Source organism: Ambystoma mexicanum, chromosome 1q (assembly GCF_040938575.1).
Source record: "Ambystoma mexicanum isolate Mex_15411 chromosome 1q, UKY_AmexF1_1, whole genome shotgun sequence".
In the NCBI taxonomy this organism is placed as follows: Eukaryota; Metazoa; Chordata; class Amphibia; order Caudata; family Ambystomatidae; genus Ambystoma; species Ambystoma mexicanum.
This window is the reverse complement of record NC_090922.1, coordinates 224,146,117-224,163,007: the sequence shown is the minus strand read 5'-3', so window position 1 is coordinate 224,163,007 and position 16,891 is coordinate 224,146,117. Positions and strand designations below refer to the sequence as shown.

At 45.0% G+C, this 16,891-nt stretch overlaps 1 protein-coding gene across 2 annotated transcripts in view; it reads left to right on the top strand.

Moving 5' to 3' along the window:
* LOC138526876 (uncharacterized) overlaps nucleotides 1–16,891 on the top strand; it is a 1,504,711-nt gene that overhangs the window by 1,412,953 nt on the left and 74,867 nt on the right. For both annotated transcript variants that reach the window (XM_069637661.1, XM_069637652.1), the window contains one exon: nucleotides 7,033–7,143. In XM_069637661.1, coding sequence (XP_069493762.1) covers nucleotides 7,033–7,143 — 111 coding nt within the window. The remainder of the gene's footprint in view (nucleotides 1–7,032; nucleotides 7,144–16,891) is intronic.

Sequence of the window (16,891 nt, the reverse complement as noted above, 5' to 3'; positions counted from 1 at the left end):
GGGATACATTACTCACCGTAATCGTATTTCTGATGCTTGTATCTGCTTAGATTCGCATGCTACCCACCCTTCCTCCCCTCTGAGAGAAGGCGCATGGATGCTTGTAGTCTTACCTTTCTATCTATCTGCTTGGATTATCTGTACTCGCGCTACTCCTCATGCTACCTCATGTCAGAAAAAATACAATCTGAGGGTCCTAGACGCGTGAGGGTTCATGAGTACAGTGGATGTCACACTAGGGATAGTATTACTGGCACGCCCTGTGTCGACGCCCTTTTCGAGTTTTGAAAAACAAACTGTAATACTCTGCAGCTTCCACTAGATGTCGGCCTATGCACAGCATGTAAATCTAAGCAGATACAAGCATCAGAAATACGATTACGGTGAGTAATGTATCCCATATATATATATATGTATATATATATTATTATTTTCTTTAACCTACACCACCAAATAGATACTACAAAATGTCCTACAAACATTTAGTCAGTAGGACATTTAGTAGTATCTATTTTAGAAATTTTGGTGGTATAGGTAATTTAGATTGTCATTTTGGCCGAAACCCTAGAATCAACTATGTTTGCCTTTACAAGCAACTAGTGGGTTTGGTCGAGGGGATAGAGTTCGGTGTGATAGCACTTTCTGACCACACCCTCATTGCTATTCAGCCTGCAATGGCCAAGAACTAAACAAAACCTTTGGAGTTGCCGCTTCCCGATAGAATTGCTAAAGGACAGAATCCTCGTAGAGGAAATCGAGGATAAAATTAAGGACTTCCGACAAGTCTAACATCTGTGGGAATGACATGGGATGCCTTTAAAGTGATCTTGAGGGGGGATTTAATTGCCTTGAAGGTGGGCAGGAATAGGCAGACAGGAAAGCTGGAGGCGGACTTGGTCGAATAGGTTAGAAGTAGCATGTTTGTGTTGGAAAAACAACCGGCGAGAGCTAACTTGAGAGTGTATAGGGCTGCCTGCCAAGAGCCAACTGGTGGTAATGCGAACCAGAAGGAAGAAAAATCGCTACTGTACACAAAGAAAAAATACTATGTGAAGGCTGACAAATTATTAAACTGTTATGTTGTCAATTGGCCTACATAACCCTTGAAGCGATTAAGGATTCGGGGGGTGGGGGGGGGTCACTTGAGTTCTGATATCAGCCACATAGCACAGGAGTTCTCTAACTCTACATTTCACTTTATACATTTGATTCTCCCCCTGTTGCCCTGCTGTTAAACTACTGAATCACCTGCCCCTTCCAAAGATATCACCGTTGGATAGGGAGCGTCTGGAAGCAGACATCCCCTAAGAAGAGGTGATTGAGGTAATAAAAACCTTGCTTTGAATAAATCCCTGGGGCCCAACATCTGCCCTACTATTTTTACAACACATTATGCCTGGAGCTGGTTCTGAAATTAGCTGCTCTTTTTAATTTGTTCCGAGCAGAAGGGAGAATCGCGGCCTCGATGGAGGAGGCCAAGGTAGTACTGCTCCCTAAACCTAAGAAAGATCAGACCTTATGCAGATCGTACCGCCCAATTGCATTAATTATTTATTAGACATTTGTATGGCAACTATACACAGGTGTTTCCAGGTGCCACAAGGCAAGATAGGTGGGGATATGGGAATCAAAAAGTAAACACAAATAATAAACAACAAAACTGTTATATTGGCCTGGTGACAATCCTACCGTGCAAGTGCATGACAAGGTGGTAAGTGCAAGGGGATGGGGGTAGAGGGAGAAGTGCAGGAGTGGGGTACTCCAAAGGGTGGGGGCGGGCAAGTGATGGGTGGGCCAAAGCGGCAAGTGCCAATGGAGGAGGGGGGTGGTGGGATTATTGCAGTGGACAGGGAAGACCAGGTTGGTCTAGTCCGGGGCAGGGAGTCCTGGGGCAAGTGATGGCAAAGGATGCTGGTGGGGACTGGGGGTGGTCTGGCCCATTTATGACTCTGAAGGGACCAGGCCCCAGTTGCAGCGGCAGATGGAGAGTTAACAAGGGAGGGGGAGAAGGAAGGAAGAGGTGAAAAGGAAAGTCTTGACAAGTTTCTGGAACTTAAGAAGATCCGACTCCGGTGCCTAGAAAAACTGCAGTGGTGACGGCCATGATGGAAAACTAAATGGCCACAATAATTGAAAGCCCCACTGAGCAACATGCGCACTTGGGCTGAAATTCAATGGTTGACACCCACAACTGTGCAAGACGTCAGATCCAGCAAATTAGGCACACAAATTCGATCTGACTCCGAGCGCTTCACTATTTTCGTTATTTGTAACGAATAGCCCTGCTGGATTGACCTAGCGGTGCTGCTACGTCGTTGCAATCATGCTGCCTCGTGGAGTCCAAGGGAGGAGGTGAGTACCTGCAGGTGTAGGTGGTAGGAGTGAGATAGGGAAATTAACATCAATGCCAAAACCTACACAAAAGTCGTCACCTGAGTGAAAAGGTATCAAAATCAGGGTCCCAGCAATTCTCCCATCATTGGATGCAAAGAAGTCCTTTGATAGGCTTAATGGTCATTCCTCTTCAAAACGCTCATACTTATGGATTTCGGGGAGACCTTTCTTGGTATGGTATTGGCGAATGATCAGGACATGTCGATACATCTAGTGATCAATGGGCAAGTTTCTGATCAGATTGGGCTCAGATGGGGGAACCACACAGGCATGCCCTCTGTCACCCCTACTCTTCGCTATATACTTGGAGCCACTCCTCATCCAAATGTGACTTGAGGTGATTCAGGATTCACATTCAGTGGGGAAATACACAAGTTCTCAGTGTTTTCAGACGACCTGCTGCTCACGCTTACTAATCCAGCAGAGTCCTTGCCCACGAAGATACTGATGCTGGAGGCATAAGGGGGCCGTGGCATATTTAAAGAGCAACTTGAGTAACTCGAGGTACTCAATCTCTCCAATCAGGGGGAGGTAGGTACTAAGGAGGGCCAAGGCGTCTTCTCCCTTTTGCTGGGAATTACGTTAACAAGGGATATCGACTCCTTATGCACTGCTATGAACCATGCTTGAATAAAGTAAAAGAGGACTTGTCGAGGTGGGGCCCAATCTTGGCTGGGAAGAATAGCATCGATGAAAATGGTGACCCTATTTCGTTCCCATCCCCATTCACCCAATCCACCGTAACTCTCATTCTGTGACTGAGAAAGGAAGAGGGGGCGCTTAAATCATGGAAGATAGCGGGCTGTTGCAAGATTAGAGATCTCTTTCAGGGGGAAGAGTGGAAAACATTTGAGGTATGTCTGGAGGAGTTCCGGCTAATGGAGAGGGATAGATTTCACTATCATCAACTTCGGCACTGGCTGTCAGCCCTGGGGATGGGGCATGCAGCGACTAGGCACCTTATTCCATTTGAAGTCTTTGTAGTATCTCAGTCCGGGTTAGGGAAATTGATTTCCATGCTTAATGGGATTCTCACTGAAAATAAAAATGACCAGCAATGGTCCTATATGTCCGCTTGAGAACAGGTACTTAACTGACCCTATCAGGAGCATTGGGAGTTTCTATGGAGGAATATCCAGAGGTTGACGAGGGTGTTTCAGCTCAGGGAAAAGTGGAGTAAAGTCACGGTGCAATTTCATTAGACACCAATTAGGCTACATAATGTATTCCCCGAGCTGATCTCAGGGTATTGGAGAGGATGTAATGGAAGGGGGGACAGGTCCGATGCTGAAGGGGTTCTGGACCACAGTAAGGGTCTGCTTGCAGGGTATGTTTGGGGTGGGGTGAGATTTGGAAGCCGCAGAAGGTCTCCTGGGGCTATAGGTTCCTGAGGAGGGCCCATATATAAAGCTCTCTTTAAAGCATACACAGTGCTCCTCTTAGCAGCAAACCTACTTATAGCACAAAGGTGGAAATCTAAGGATGTACCATCTGAGCATGATTGGGTGCGAAAGATTTGTGGGTTTGTGGCAATGGAATGGGGCACGTATTCCATCCAATTGGAATGGGCAACGTTTTGCCAGCAATGGGCACCAGTCTTGGACTTCCTAAAAGATTACTTTAAGAAACATATCTGTCCGAAAATGTTGAGATTGTTGAATCTATAATAGGGGGAAGGAGAAATGAGGTGGTTGAGTGACTCGGTGGGGGCGTTCTGGTTACACTGGACTCAAAAGGGAGGGGTTGTTGAGAGGGCCTGGGGGGAGGGAGCAATAGAATGGGGTTTATGTTTACGATTTTTATTTGAAAATGCCAATAAAATAACTTTTTTTTTTTTAAAAAGTGAGTCACATTGAGTTTGTTTTTAAACAAAGGGCACAAATCGCAAGAGTGAAGGCGATACAACGATACGATGCATTATTGGGGACAAGAAGGCAGATCTTGGTTAAGTCATCAGAATGTCAGCACTTGCTTGTCGGGCGAGGGCTCAGGAAGGTAACAGGTGATAACTCATTTTCAAAGGAGTCCTCAAGGGTCTTCTGGTTTCAGGCATGAAGGGGAAAGTTGTGGCAGCTTGTAACACAACCGCTCCAGCTGAAAAGCTGCGCTGGAATGTATGTAAAACAAAGTTGGATGCACTAACAGCACAGCACAGTGCGTGAGAAAATATGGGGTAGATTTTTGCAGCTGTTTTGACTGGGCGTTGTTGTTGTGTAGGGGGGGACTCGGGGCTCTGTTTTTTTTTTTTAGGTTTGTTGGGGTTTAATGTATTATATATCTCGATTTGTACATTTTCCTGTGTAAACTGTTGTGGTTTTCCTTCGTTGTTTGCATTGTTTTTGTTATTCGCTGATTGTCTTGATATCTGTAATGGATGTAGTGTAAATAAAGGTTAAAAAAAATAACAGCACAGTGGGTCAAGAATGCCCACAGAAAGAAACAGAGTTACTTTTTAAAGCTAAGTGTATATCCGTGAGGTCTGCTAGTTTAACATGCAAAGAAAAGTGGGTTTCAATTCTGGGACTTGTGGACTTCAATTTAGGATGTGGAAATAGAGCTACAATTATGCTCTTATGGCTTAGCACATTTATACAAGTCTTTACATGTCGGGCAGTTTTAGGTGACTTCTGTACTTTTTAAGTAAACCCCATAAAACCTTAATATTTCGTTTTTATGAAAGACAAACATATTTTTGCTAACTAGAGCTCTGAAGGTGTGTGGTCAGGTGCCTAAATTGCACGCCTAATAGCCATGGGTGCATGTGTGAAAAGATTGGGGCCTCGGTGGTGTGCACGTTTTAAATATTTTGTGAGTTATCTGGAGGAGTGGTTATTGCACGCTCCAGATTCATAACGTACATTATGTGTGTAGTTGTTTGTTGTGTCTGGCAGAGTAGTGGTTGAGGAGAGTCTAGGGAGTTCTGTTGGCATAGCTGTGGTGGTGAGGGATATTTAGTGTAGGCACTTGAGCCTTCAACGCTTGTACGTTCCCTGGTGCTAAACTGTGCTGTTTCAGGGCTGGGGGTATGTGTCAAGCTGTTGTGGGTTAGGGCGGGAGGTTGAATGATGTTGAGGTGTTTGTTATTACTATACTTTGATCAGCAAGCCACCGAAGCCCAACTGGGGACAAGCTTTTTCATTTTGGAAACATCTCAGTTGATCACATTCGTGTGTTTATATACATGCAAAACAATCTTTCTGCAGCCTTTATGTCTCGGTATGCTACATTATGTGCTGTTAGGTGAAATCATACGTTACCCTATGCCACAGCTCCATGGACCGCAATTAGTTGTCAGTAGCACATGGCCTCCCTTCTGACACCTTGAAGACCCTCCAAGCGTAGCTCCACTCTGGCTTAAGTGGACATGCACAATCAAGTAGCAGCTGACAAAGCCAAACACACACCACATCACAAACGCAACATTACCATAATGGCAATGCCAGTATAAATGCTCATGGTTTTTCTTCAATTCTATCATGTTTACGGGCAGTGACAGTGGCCTGATGCGCTCCACCATTTCCTGCAAACTCCGCACTGCTTTGCACAAACATTCTTTAGCGCAGAAGGGCTCCCACATAGTCTCCGAAGCTAGCCCCCACCACATCATTTGAAGATGTCTGTCTGGTTAGCATTCAGTGTTTAAAAAACCTGCCGTCGGTGCACGTATGCTTAACGTTTTGGGGTAGTTCTTACTGCATGCGCCAGGATCTAAGCTGTCGGAGGCGTTGCTATAGCCCCGGGTCTTTTGGTTGTAGCCCCGGATAGAAGTGCAGGTGTACACCCAAAAGGCTAGCTAGCCCCTAGTCCCGACATTAGCCTAGCCCCAGATGTTTTCTAGACCTAGAAACAGAATATTTTAGGATTGGAGTGTGAAGTAATGTCAGATACACTTGATCAGCAAGGGTAAAATGGACCCCAGATAGGATTAGTAAAATGGGATGTAGAATTCTAATTTGTGTCCGAGCTGTACTCACCGGAGCAGCAGCCTGGAGCACATAATGGGAGAGTGTAGCAAGATAGACAACGAGGAAGGTTTCTTTTCTAAAGCACAATACAATGCATGCGTTTTCTTTTGCGTTTATTCACCATGTCATTGGGGTTGTTTGGCTTGCATGCATACTTACAAAGTACCATAAAGAAGCCCACTATGCCTGCAGTGTTTGTCCTTTGTCTTACCTACTTTAGCAGCAATCTCTGTTTACACGCCCGATATGACAACACTTTCTTTATTTGCTTTATTTAAAATGTTTTTTTGCCATTTTTATATGTTGGACATTTTCAGTTTTTACATCTGGGCTTTTAATTCTCCCCTGTTTCAAATCCTAAAATTCACCCAGGTGGTTCGCGCAGCGGAAGCGCCCAGGTAGGCTGCTTCCTAGACAAGGCTGTAGCTGGGTGCCTTCAGAAGAAGGCTGCCTGGCCCGTGAGTATCCCTGTCACCCTATGCCCTCTGCCAACCCCACTAGGCAGCGAACACCTCACAGCTGCCTCAGGGAAAATGAGAGCGACGAGGCACAACATGCAATCAATATTTCCATGACGCTTGGTGTAGACCACTTCTTTGATGTTGGATTGGCTTCTAGCCACACTGTGGGCTTTTCTTGACCCCATATCACACTCTTTTCCTCTTCTATTTAGGAGCAAGAAAGTGTCGCAGCTGATGGGTTTCCAGAGGCAGGGATGGCCTCAACTGTGTCTACTTCACCAGAGAGTCAAGCTGCTGCACTCCCTGACCCCAGTGCGTGCCAGGTAAATGATTGTGCATGTCTCTCACTGATCGCCTAATGCGTTCTCTGGTCACAACAGAGTCTTTCAAAGTCCCATAATTGTGCTACAAAGCAACACTGTTGCTCATGACCCGGAAATGTCGGGCGCCAAAGAAAGCACACAGTTATGCCAGTACCATGGTCCCACGCTAACGAACCCCCCCCCCCCCCTCCACAGCTTTGTCAGTGCCACGTAATGTGCCTGGTGTAGTAGGCTAACCCCTACTATGGCCCCTTGCATAATAACAATAACATGCATAAATCCCCATACCCTGCTTACCCCCAACGATAAGAGCCAAAGACTTTCTGAAAGTTGGAAACATAATACACTTTATTGGAAACATATTGGTTGCATTAGTAGAGTCATCCTATCGGGCGGCCCCAGCCCCGCTCAGGTCTTATGCATACCTGGCCCAACACATATTCCTTTCCTGGGTGGCTCCGCCAATGCGTCTTACAAAGTCCCATGTCCAAAACCTGTGCGCCTTCTCACATCAATTACGTTCTTGTGAGAATGGCCTGCCCTGGTATCCGACTGCCAGTTCAGTTACTCCCATTTGGACAATGGAGCAAACCCAAGGCCACTGCATCGGTTGTTGAGGAGTCCCAACCGTCCCTAGTGGTATCAGTGCCCATGTCACCCATCTTGACTGAAGCAGTCAGTGGTTGTCGCTCATGGACAAGACTGCAGCGTTCCTCCTTCTCTAGGACCGCCCTCGTAACTCTGCCACACTTTGGGGTGGCCCCCCGCGACCCCAATGCCCCCACACAACTCCTTCTTCCGGCTTTTACTCACCATCCACTACATACATGCAGATCTGGACATTACTCCCCACAGCACTACGCTGAAATAATCCATACCAGTGTCCGGCAGATGCACCCCATCTGCTGCAAAATTCACAGGGTTTTTCTCACCCAACTCCCGATGTCTGGCAAATGTGAGCCCCTCTTGTTTCCTAAAACGCTCCATATTTTTGGTAACCCTTCTCCTAGATTTCTCCATTGCTGCTTGCATCAGTGATCCATTTGTAATGTGGCATTCTGTAATGTTCTGTACTGTTAGCCTACTGCCAGAGAGGGGTAACTATGCGATGACAAGCTCCCGACTATTCTGTAAACATGGCAAAATCCTGACTAATGCACAGAAGATCATTGTCACCTTGGGAATGGTGTAGGCTGCAAGCACCCTGTCAAGGGCTGAAATGACTGTGTTAGAGGCCGTGGATCCAATTATTTGTAGATAAGACCCCCCACAACATTTCATGGATAGCCACTTTTTCCAACACAGAGGCCATTTTCTAAAGGTCCAAGTAGATCAATTGCTACTTCGCAAACAGCCACTGGTAGCATGGTCATTTGCAAAGGTTCAGGAAAAGTGTGGGGGGCTGGGCCAGTGATTGAATTTTGTGGCATCATACATTTTGACGTAAAAGTCACTTTATGAAACACTGCCACAGTGACCTTCATGTGCTAGTGCAACCACCTTCTCCTGAACAGGAAGGACTATTCGGTTATTTTGTAGGCCCACTCCTCAGGATTTTATGGACAGCTTGTTTTTGAGTAGAGCAAATGTCTTCAATGCACTGGTAGCAACAATGAGTGTCAGCTGGATTGGAACATCTGTCATGCCACCTTCCAGAGAATATACGTAACAACTTATGTCTGCGCAGCGTCCACGACAGGTTTCTTACTTATGTTTTTGAGAGATATTGCTTGTGGGTGCGCATGGTGAATGTTAAGCCAGAATTTCTACTCTGCCCAAAAACTCAGATTTCCCTTCAAAACCATCACAGACAACCGGGCCGGGCCGGGTCCCTGGAGGTATAGCCACGTTTTATAAAACCCACAAGGTCTTCTTGATCTATATTCAGACCCCAAGGCTCCTGATCAGTAGACTCTTTAGGAAACAGATCTTCACGAGGGCCCCCATATAATGTGCAGCCCATTTGGATTCTGTGATGGGGGTTAACTTAGATTGTAGGTCTGGATAAATGATTCTCCATAAAGAACGCGTGTCCTTAGAGATATAATGCTAAGCATCCTTTGTGAATCCCTTAGCAACTGAGTATGCCTATGGTTTTGGAGCTAGTAGCCATAAGCACCTCTAAGTCCTTTTCGCTCCATTAAATCAGTTACGGGGATGTAACGCAGTGCCCTACGTAATTCATGTTTCTTTTGCTGTATCACAGGGTCATAAATGTGTCTTTGAACAACCAGAGGCTTCTTACGAGACTGCATCGGATTGAAAACTGCATTCAACAACGCTACATAGGGGACGTTCTTTAACAAAACCTATAACTTTATATCACCCACAAAGCCTCTCAAGATGCCATTAAAAGACCTTATATTGTGATTGTGCCATGCCAAACGATACCCCCTGGAATTTACCTGCAAATACAGTGGAAAGCAAACTTGTTCCATACATCTCTCCAAGATGCTCTAGTTCAAATAAAGTGGCAAATGGTCACTCATGGATGTAGGTTTTATGTTAAGAGGGTAATGGGTGCGACTATTTCCTGGAGGACAAAAAACAATCTAGAATGTTTCGCTGGGAGTCTCTTTCCCAGGTGCGTTGTGGGGTCTCGTCTCCCAAGACATTCCCATTTAGGATACACAGGTCCAACGCCTTCATCAGATACAGAAACACCACCACTCTCTTCCTTACAGTGGAAGTCGCCCCACACGCCTGACCAACAGTCGGCAGGTTGATGCATAGGGCATTTAAATTGCCACATACAATAATTGAACTGCTATTCCCAAGTGACTGCCAACAAAACAAAACCTCTTCTATTGCATCGAAAACATTCTTCTTGAGTAATCTTGTCTGGATTCCAATAAATGTTCATTACAATGGTGTTTGTGAGTTCTGGGTAGACCGAGTGGTACCACTCCAGATCGACCACCTGCATAAAAGCATTAGGTTGTGACAATAGTGTCAGGACCACAAACATGTCGGTTCTAATTCCACATAGCAGGCCAGACGCTGGGCAGCCTTTTTCCTCCCTTATAAGGCGGGTTCAATAGAAGTGTGTAGCCATCTAATACCAACACTTCCTGGAGCCACCTTTCCTAGGAACAGAATACATCCACCCCAGTCGGTCCAGCACTACAATCCTGGAACAAAGTGGGCAAATACCCTAGTGTTCCAAGATATAACTTTGAACTCCCTGCCATGGGAGTCGGGAATCTGCTACCTGAGATGTTTTCCAAGAGGCCAAAATTCCCACCAGCCAACTTCAATCCTGGTTATTACCACCAGATGGATGGACCTACAAACATCGCCCTCCTCCTCTCTTTACTCAAAAACATATAATTTGGAATGCTGTGTGAGTGGCCAAGAAAGAGCTACCTTTTACATTCATTGCATCTGCAGGAAGAGTGGGGGGAGGGGTTGAATTAAATGGACTAATATCATAGCCCTATATTCTAATGTAGTCGGAAGCGGATGAAATGAAACCAAACATGAATGCAGATATAGGATGAACATGTCCAGACGTTGATCATTCCAAAACTCCAGCTGGACAATGTCTCCTAAACTAATGTGGGAAAGTGATGGCACATTCCTCAGCATGTTAAGGACATTATCTCGGTTAAGCACCAAAGTTTCCTGGTCCGGAATTATTTTTTGCAACAATAATTGATTAGGTGACTGTAGACAGTTAGAACCATAGGCAACCACTCGCCCCCACCAGTGACTCAGTTGGACCCTCCCCTTCCCTCCCTGATTTAGTCATTCATCTCCTCTCCTCCAAAGTATGGAAAGTGGGACCCACAGGACCGCACTCCGACCAGGCAGTAGCACAGGCAAGGTGCAGTTGAATTGCAGGTTGAGATTCTCTCACCTCTTCTGAAAGGATCGCCATGGTGGAAATCCTTAGCCTGGTCCCCAAATGTGATACAAACCCTGGTCTGAATTCAACAGCCGAGGGGTCAGAACCCACTGAGGTTCTTAAACACATCAACTGTGACCCAACAAGGCGTGTCGCATTAATCACTCTGTCATCTGTTACTGTTGTAAAACCCAGACCCTCTTCAATCCCTCCCATATTCACTACTATTACCCTCTGTTACATATCACCCACAGGGAGGTTGGGCTCATTGTGATGGTCTTGTCCCACCACCACCAAAGGTTTGTCTGGTTGAGCAAGACCCGAACGGGACTCCAAAATGTCCCCCACACTCATCAGAGGGAGACCGGGGAAGAAATAACGTTCGCAAAAATGCATGGGAACCCCTGTAGTTTTTTTTTAATGATTTTGTTTAGTTTTTTTTTCCTTTCTACCTCCTCCACCCCATTCACGATTTTTATTCTTGTTTTTCTTCTGCCGAAAAATATGGAACTAATCTCTTACATTGTTCCCACCTGCTCCCTCCATCATAATTACATAATTACATTCACATCCTCTTCCACCACACCCACCCCATCTGCGAGCAGGTCCTCTGCCAATTGCAACACACTGGGATTTATGGGGGAATTGATGTCGGGGAGACTATAATAGGCTGAAAAGAAACTCTGTTTAGCCAATGCACAGGAACAAGGAATGAGGGAGTCCAACAACTATGGCCAATTACTGTTATCAGTCAAGTTCACAGGGATGGTTACCAGCAGCGCTATTTTACCTCAAGGAGGCCCCCATCTCTTCAATGGTTCCCAAACAATGCCGGTTACACTGACCACCTTTTCTTCCACCGTTTACATAAGCTGCACAAGCACTTCGGGGATCAGAGGGCCAGCTGACGAGCCCCCGGTGAGCCGTAGAGGTTAGACGAATCTAACCATATACCGATTTTTCTGAGGCTCCGGGGACTCCGGTCACTGTAGGGTAACTGTTGGGAAACTGCCAGCTAGCACTGCCGCTACGCTGACCCTTGGGTCGGAAAGAGCCTATAACCCAGCGTCGGCAGTCAGCTGCTCACACTCTGCCTTCTTCTTTTTACTCAGTGAAAGCCACTTTCACATAAGAGAGCACAACTGCTGCGAAACTTCCAGCTACCACTTTTAGTGCAAGCATAACATTTTCTTATTTGTTTGTTTTAAATTAAAATGGGTCATGTATTTTTCTGAAATGAATGGAATTAATGCAATGGTTTTATTACTGAATATATTGATTAATTGTATGCTCATATGAAAGGTTTTATGTAAAGCCACGCACTGCCTGTTAATTAATAAATAAGTATTGTGTACACATACACTCATGCACACACACAGCACATACTAGCCCAACATAAATGAATGTCTACATAGTATATTAATGAACATATTCTCTTTATATAGGAATGTGCTTTACGGAAATATCTTCAATGCAGGAGAGTACTCAAAATTGAAAATAAAATATTAAAAACAGTCCTCTGCCCCATAAAGGAGTCCAGTCGGGGGTTGCCAAATCTGTGGAAGCTGCTGGCCCCTCAGACCACTTTGGATGTTGCTAGGGGAGTTTTCCTAAAGTTCTACTGGTAGTAAGATTTAGTAAGCTATCCCAGTGGTTTGTAGATCTCCAACTCTTAGTATCAGTCTGTACTAACTCAGGATCTTGGTAGAGTGGCAAAGCAGTGAGGCTTTTCTTAAGAGGAAGATGTGAGCTGTAGGTAAGTACACTGAACCTAGTTAGACGTGCACACCAAAGAAACACTTATAATTTATATAAAAGCATATATTTATTATATTTACACCAGAATCACTTTAAAAACTTTAGAAGTTTACACTAGAACACTTTGGAATACTTGAGAATACACTTCAAAGGGCACTTTCACTTTTGTGTTTGTTCGCAGTTACATTTGTAGCAATGTTAGAAAGGGAAAGACAATGCTATCGTATTATCGGTAATTGTGCACACGTTCATTTTTAACAGTTTATATGGTAAGACATTTACTCTGTAAACACATATAGTAAAGCCACTTAAAGGGAGGAAAATTGTTAGTTAGTGGAACATTGGCCTGGATCGAGGTTCTAGAGAGGGTTTCTTCAAGTCTTTTAAGTCCAAAAACACAACCCTAGCTAAAGGCAGTTGGGAGAGGGCCCAAAGTCTTGACAAGCAGCGAAGTACGAAGAGTTCCTGTGGATTTCTTGCAGTCCTGTAGTGAGAAGCAGCAAGTTAACAACTAATGAGGGAGACCTTTTAAAGGACTCAATGAAGGGACGCAAGCAGCGGCTTGAGTCAGAGGTAAGAGGGGGTTACCCTGGGCACCTCTACCTGCACTCCAACACTCTGGAGCGACTTCTTGGAATTAGGTAAGCAATACCTTTTCCCCCACAGTGCCTTAGGTTAGAAGAAAATGTTTGTGCTTGATGCTATGCGATGTTGCAGCTCTGGATCGGACCTCTGGATTCCATGGTCTGATGACTGAAGGCAGGACAATGGACAGAATCTCCCAGCAGCAGTCTTGAGGGAGGACCTGGGGCACGACTTTCAGCAAATTCTTGGTTCACACTGCGGTTTTGGTGCCTTTTCTGCAGCACCAACAAAGGGTGGGGTCTGGGTGAGTTTGATCAGATCTTTGGAGTGTCCTTTCGGGTTCAGCAAAGATTTGGTCGGATACGATCTTTAGACGACGATGTACTCGAAATGGGCAGCAGCAGGTATCCTGGTATTGGGGTTCTGCAGCTCTGGAAACTCCTAGCACCTTGCGAGATGGCACAATTCAAAGTTCGTCATGGGAATGGTTGTTCCCACCAGCCAAAGGGAAGGAGTCGTCCTCTTCGGAGCTCCTATGTCACACAGAAAAACAGGGTCAGGACAGCAGTGGTTGCTTTACGGTGTTGCAAAGGGTCTGCAGGCATCTTTGGTCATCTTCTTCGGTTACTTCAGGAACCAGTGGTCGACTTTCTTTTCACTCCAGAAGCCTCACCTTTTATACAGTTCCAGCACATACTGCTCTGCAATCTCTCTCAGCATTTTACCGAAAGGGGTGTTTCTGTCCAATCAGGACAGCCAGACCACCTGTGGGAGCTGGTCCTATTCAAGCACTCTGGCAGACAAAGACAGGGGGCTGAAAAACGCCTCCCCCACTTCCTGCTTGGCCAGACACTCTGGAGCCTAGGGGGGGGGGGAAGCACCCAAGGGTTCCAGCCAAAGGCAAAACACACCCACAAACAGGCCTCCCCCTCCCAGGATGGTAGAAGAATGGCTGACGAAGAACAACTCTGCTAGTAATGGCAGAAAAAGAAGGGAGGCCCCAAGTTGGTACTTGGGTGCCCCTATTGTGCACTACGGAGACTATGGACATAGCGTGCGGTATAAAAACTACACAATAGTTGGTATAAAACGTCCACTGCCACCAGCCATAACTAGGAGATTGTCTATGTGACTATAAAGTCATAGGAGCAGAGAGGAGGGGGACACTAGGTATCCCTTTGGCACTCCATTGAAGGTGCTGTGTGCCAATCTCTCAGGCTATAGAGTTTTGGGAGATATAAGAACTGTAGTTATTTAAGGATATAGAAAGAAAAAGAATCTCAAAGGAAGACCCCAATAGTCCCCAGCAACACTCCCCATAAGGAGCTGTGTGCTGCAGTAAGCAAATACGGATGCCTTTAAGAGCTATGTAGCAGAGAGGCTCCATAGTACAGGTAGAATACAAAGAACAGAGTTCCAAAAGACAGAGCTCAAATCGAAAAAGGCTCCACTCATTCAGGATTGAAAGAAACATTTCCAGAATTCCAGCAAAATGTGCTGGGGATCTCACTATGAGAGGGGGTGAAGCATAACAATGATACATCTCTCTAACAGATGTCCTGTCTGCAACTGCCTTTATTTAAGCATTTGCATCCAAGGCCCCCGATGGGAGGAAGGGGAATTGGATCAAATAAAAAAAACAGATCCAGTCTGTATTTTCAGCTCTCCCACTCCTGCTTCCTTTGCTTCCGACTTGGATCTGAAACACATGCATAGTATGATTAACTCTTTTCTGTGTCTGACTTCCTTTAGCCTTCTTTTACATTCCCCACCTCCCTAGGCCTGTACCTCTGTGTCGCTGCTAATTGTCTGGAGACAATGGAGACTTTGAGTACCAACCACCTCATGGAGACTTAGACTTTGGTTGTGGATTGACTGCAGTCTCTACAGGGTACTCTGCAACTTTGCTTTCAAGTAATTATTTACATCAAGAGTTTTCATAAAAAGATAAATGTGTTCACTTTTAGTCTTGAACCTCAGTTTTGTTATGCCTTCTGAAGACATGTTACTATTGTATCTCGCATGCAATATAGTTCCAGTGTATTCACTGCACTCTTGTTCAATTGCACTCTCTCTATGCATTTATCCGAACAGACAGAGCTTATCTGCTACCTGTTTAATGTTCACTCAGCTGCAGAAGACTAATTTCAATTGCGTGCCGACATGACATTTCCTCTGATTATAAAGAACAGTCACCAGATGCTTGCCTGTAAGAATTCCAACTGTGGCCTGGCTCCCGCTGCCACTTGTGGGCCAATATAGATGGCTGCAACTTGTCAATCGCTTGCTCGCCAAATTATTCAACCCGCCATCCTCAGGTTCAATCTTGTAGATACATTGCACTATGTTATTTAATCCGCTTCCCAGTAAATTCTGTCTGCTGACTTGCTTACAAAAATTGTATGAACACTGAAACTGATGAGCACTATAATAAGAAATGTTTCTTCTCACTGCAGTTTCTTTAGCTTAACGTTACTCTTAGCCATTTAAACGGACTGTTCCCTTATTGGCATGAAAATAGGTATTAGCATAATTGACCTAAAACATTTAATGGAATTTGTTTGACCTTTTTGTAGGTCAAATTTAGTTAAATATATATACATGAGGGTGGGTAAGGGTATAGATCAGGTTGAGGCGAAGTGTGGGGGGAGTTGCGGGGATTCTCAAAAAAGGTCAAATATGTTCAATCAAATGTGATTAGGTCAAATGTTTTAGGTCATTTAGACCCAAACCTGAAAATGAGGTCCCACCATGTAATCTAGAACTTGCCCAACTTAGACCTTCACTTAACTCTTTAAAAGATTAAAAATACCATAGTCTTAAGAAGCCCAACTAGAGGCCAGTACCTGCTTCCTCCAGATCTTAGGATGAAAAGCAGTTAGGAACCTCCACCAAGGTTCCACGTTTCGTCGCTGGGAGATTGATTCATTAATAGTAATTTGAGTTCGTTCCCACCATCTTGAAATGGGCTTAGATGTTTGTTCTTTGGAAAAGTAGTTAAATGAGAAAACAAAAGGCATAACCACTTCTACCAAACTCCCTGCATTCATTCAAACTACTCTGGAACTCCTCACTAAACCAAATTCCTTAAAACCCCTTATAGGTCCCCCAAGTAAAGTAAACACCAACCTTATGCAGGACCCCTGCCTGAGCTAAATCATACTGATGATGCAAGGACCTGAAAAGAGACACAAAACAACAATCAAATACACATTGAGCAATAGCATAGTTTAGTTTCCAAGTCAATAAGGAACTCCCAGTTGTAGGGAAAGGTGGAAGTTATCAAGTTCACAGGGGAGGCCCTTGAAGGAAGATTGCAGAGTTGACTCCTAGATTCAGTGGCAGACAGTCACACTTGTAGTAGAATGGTCTACAGGGTAAGCACCTAGTCAATGAACGATGTAACCAGCAATAGTTTAGGAGACAGAAGAACTCAAAGATGCAGACAAGGCTGCCAGAGTATGAAGAGTATGAAGAAAAAGTCCAATGGATAGGGATTCATAGGCAAGTTCTGGTGTTGAGACTGAAGATCAGAGACCCTGGTTACAGAAGGATTGA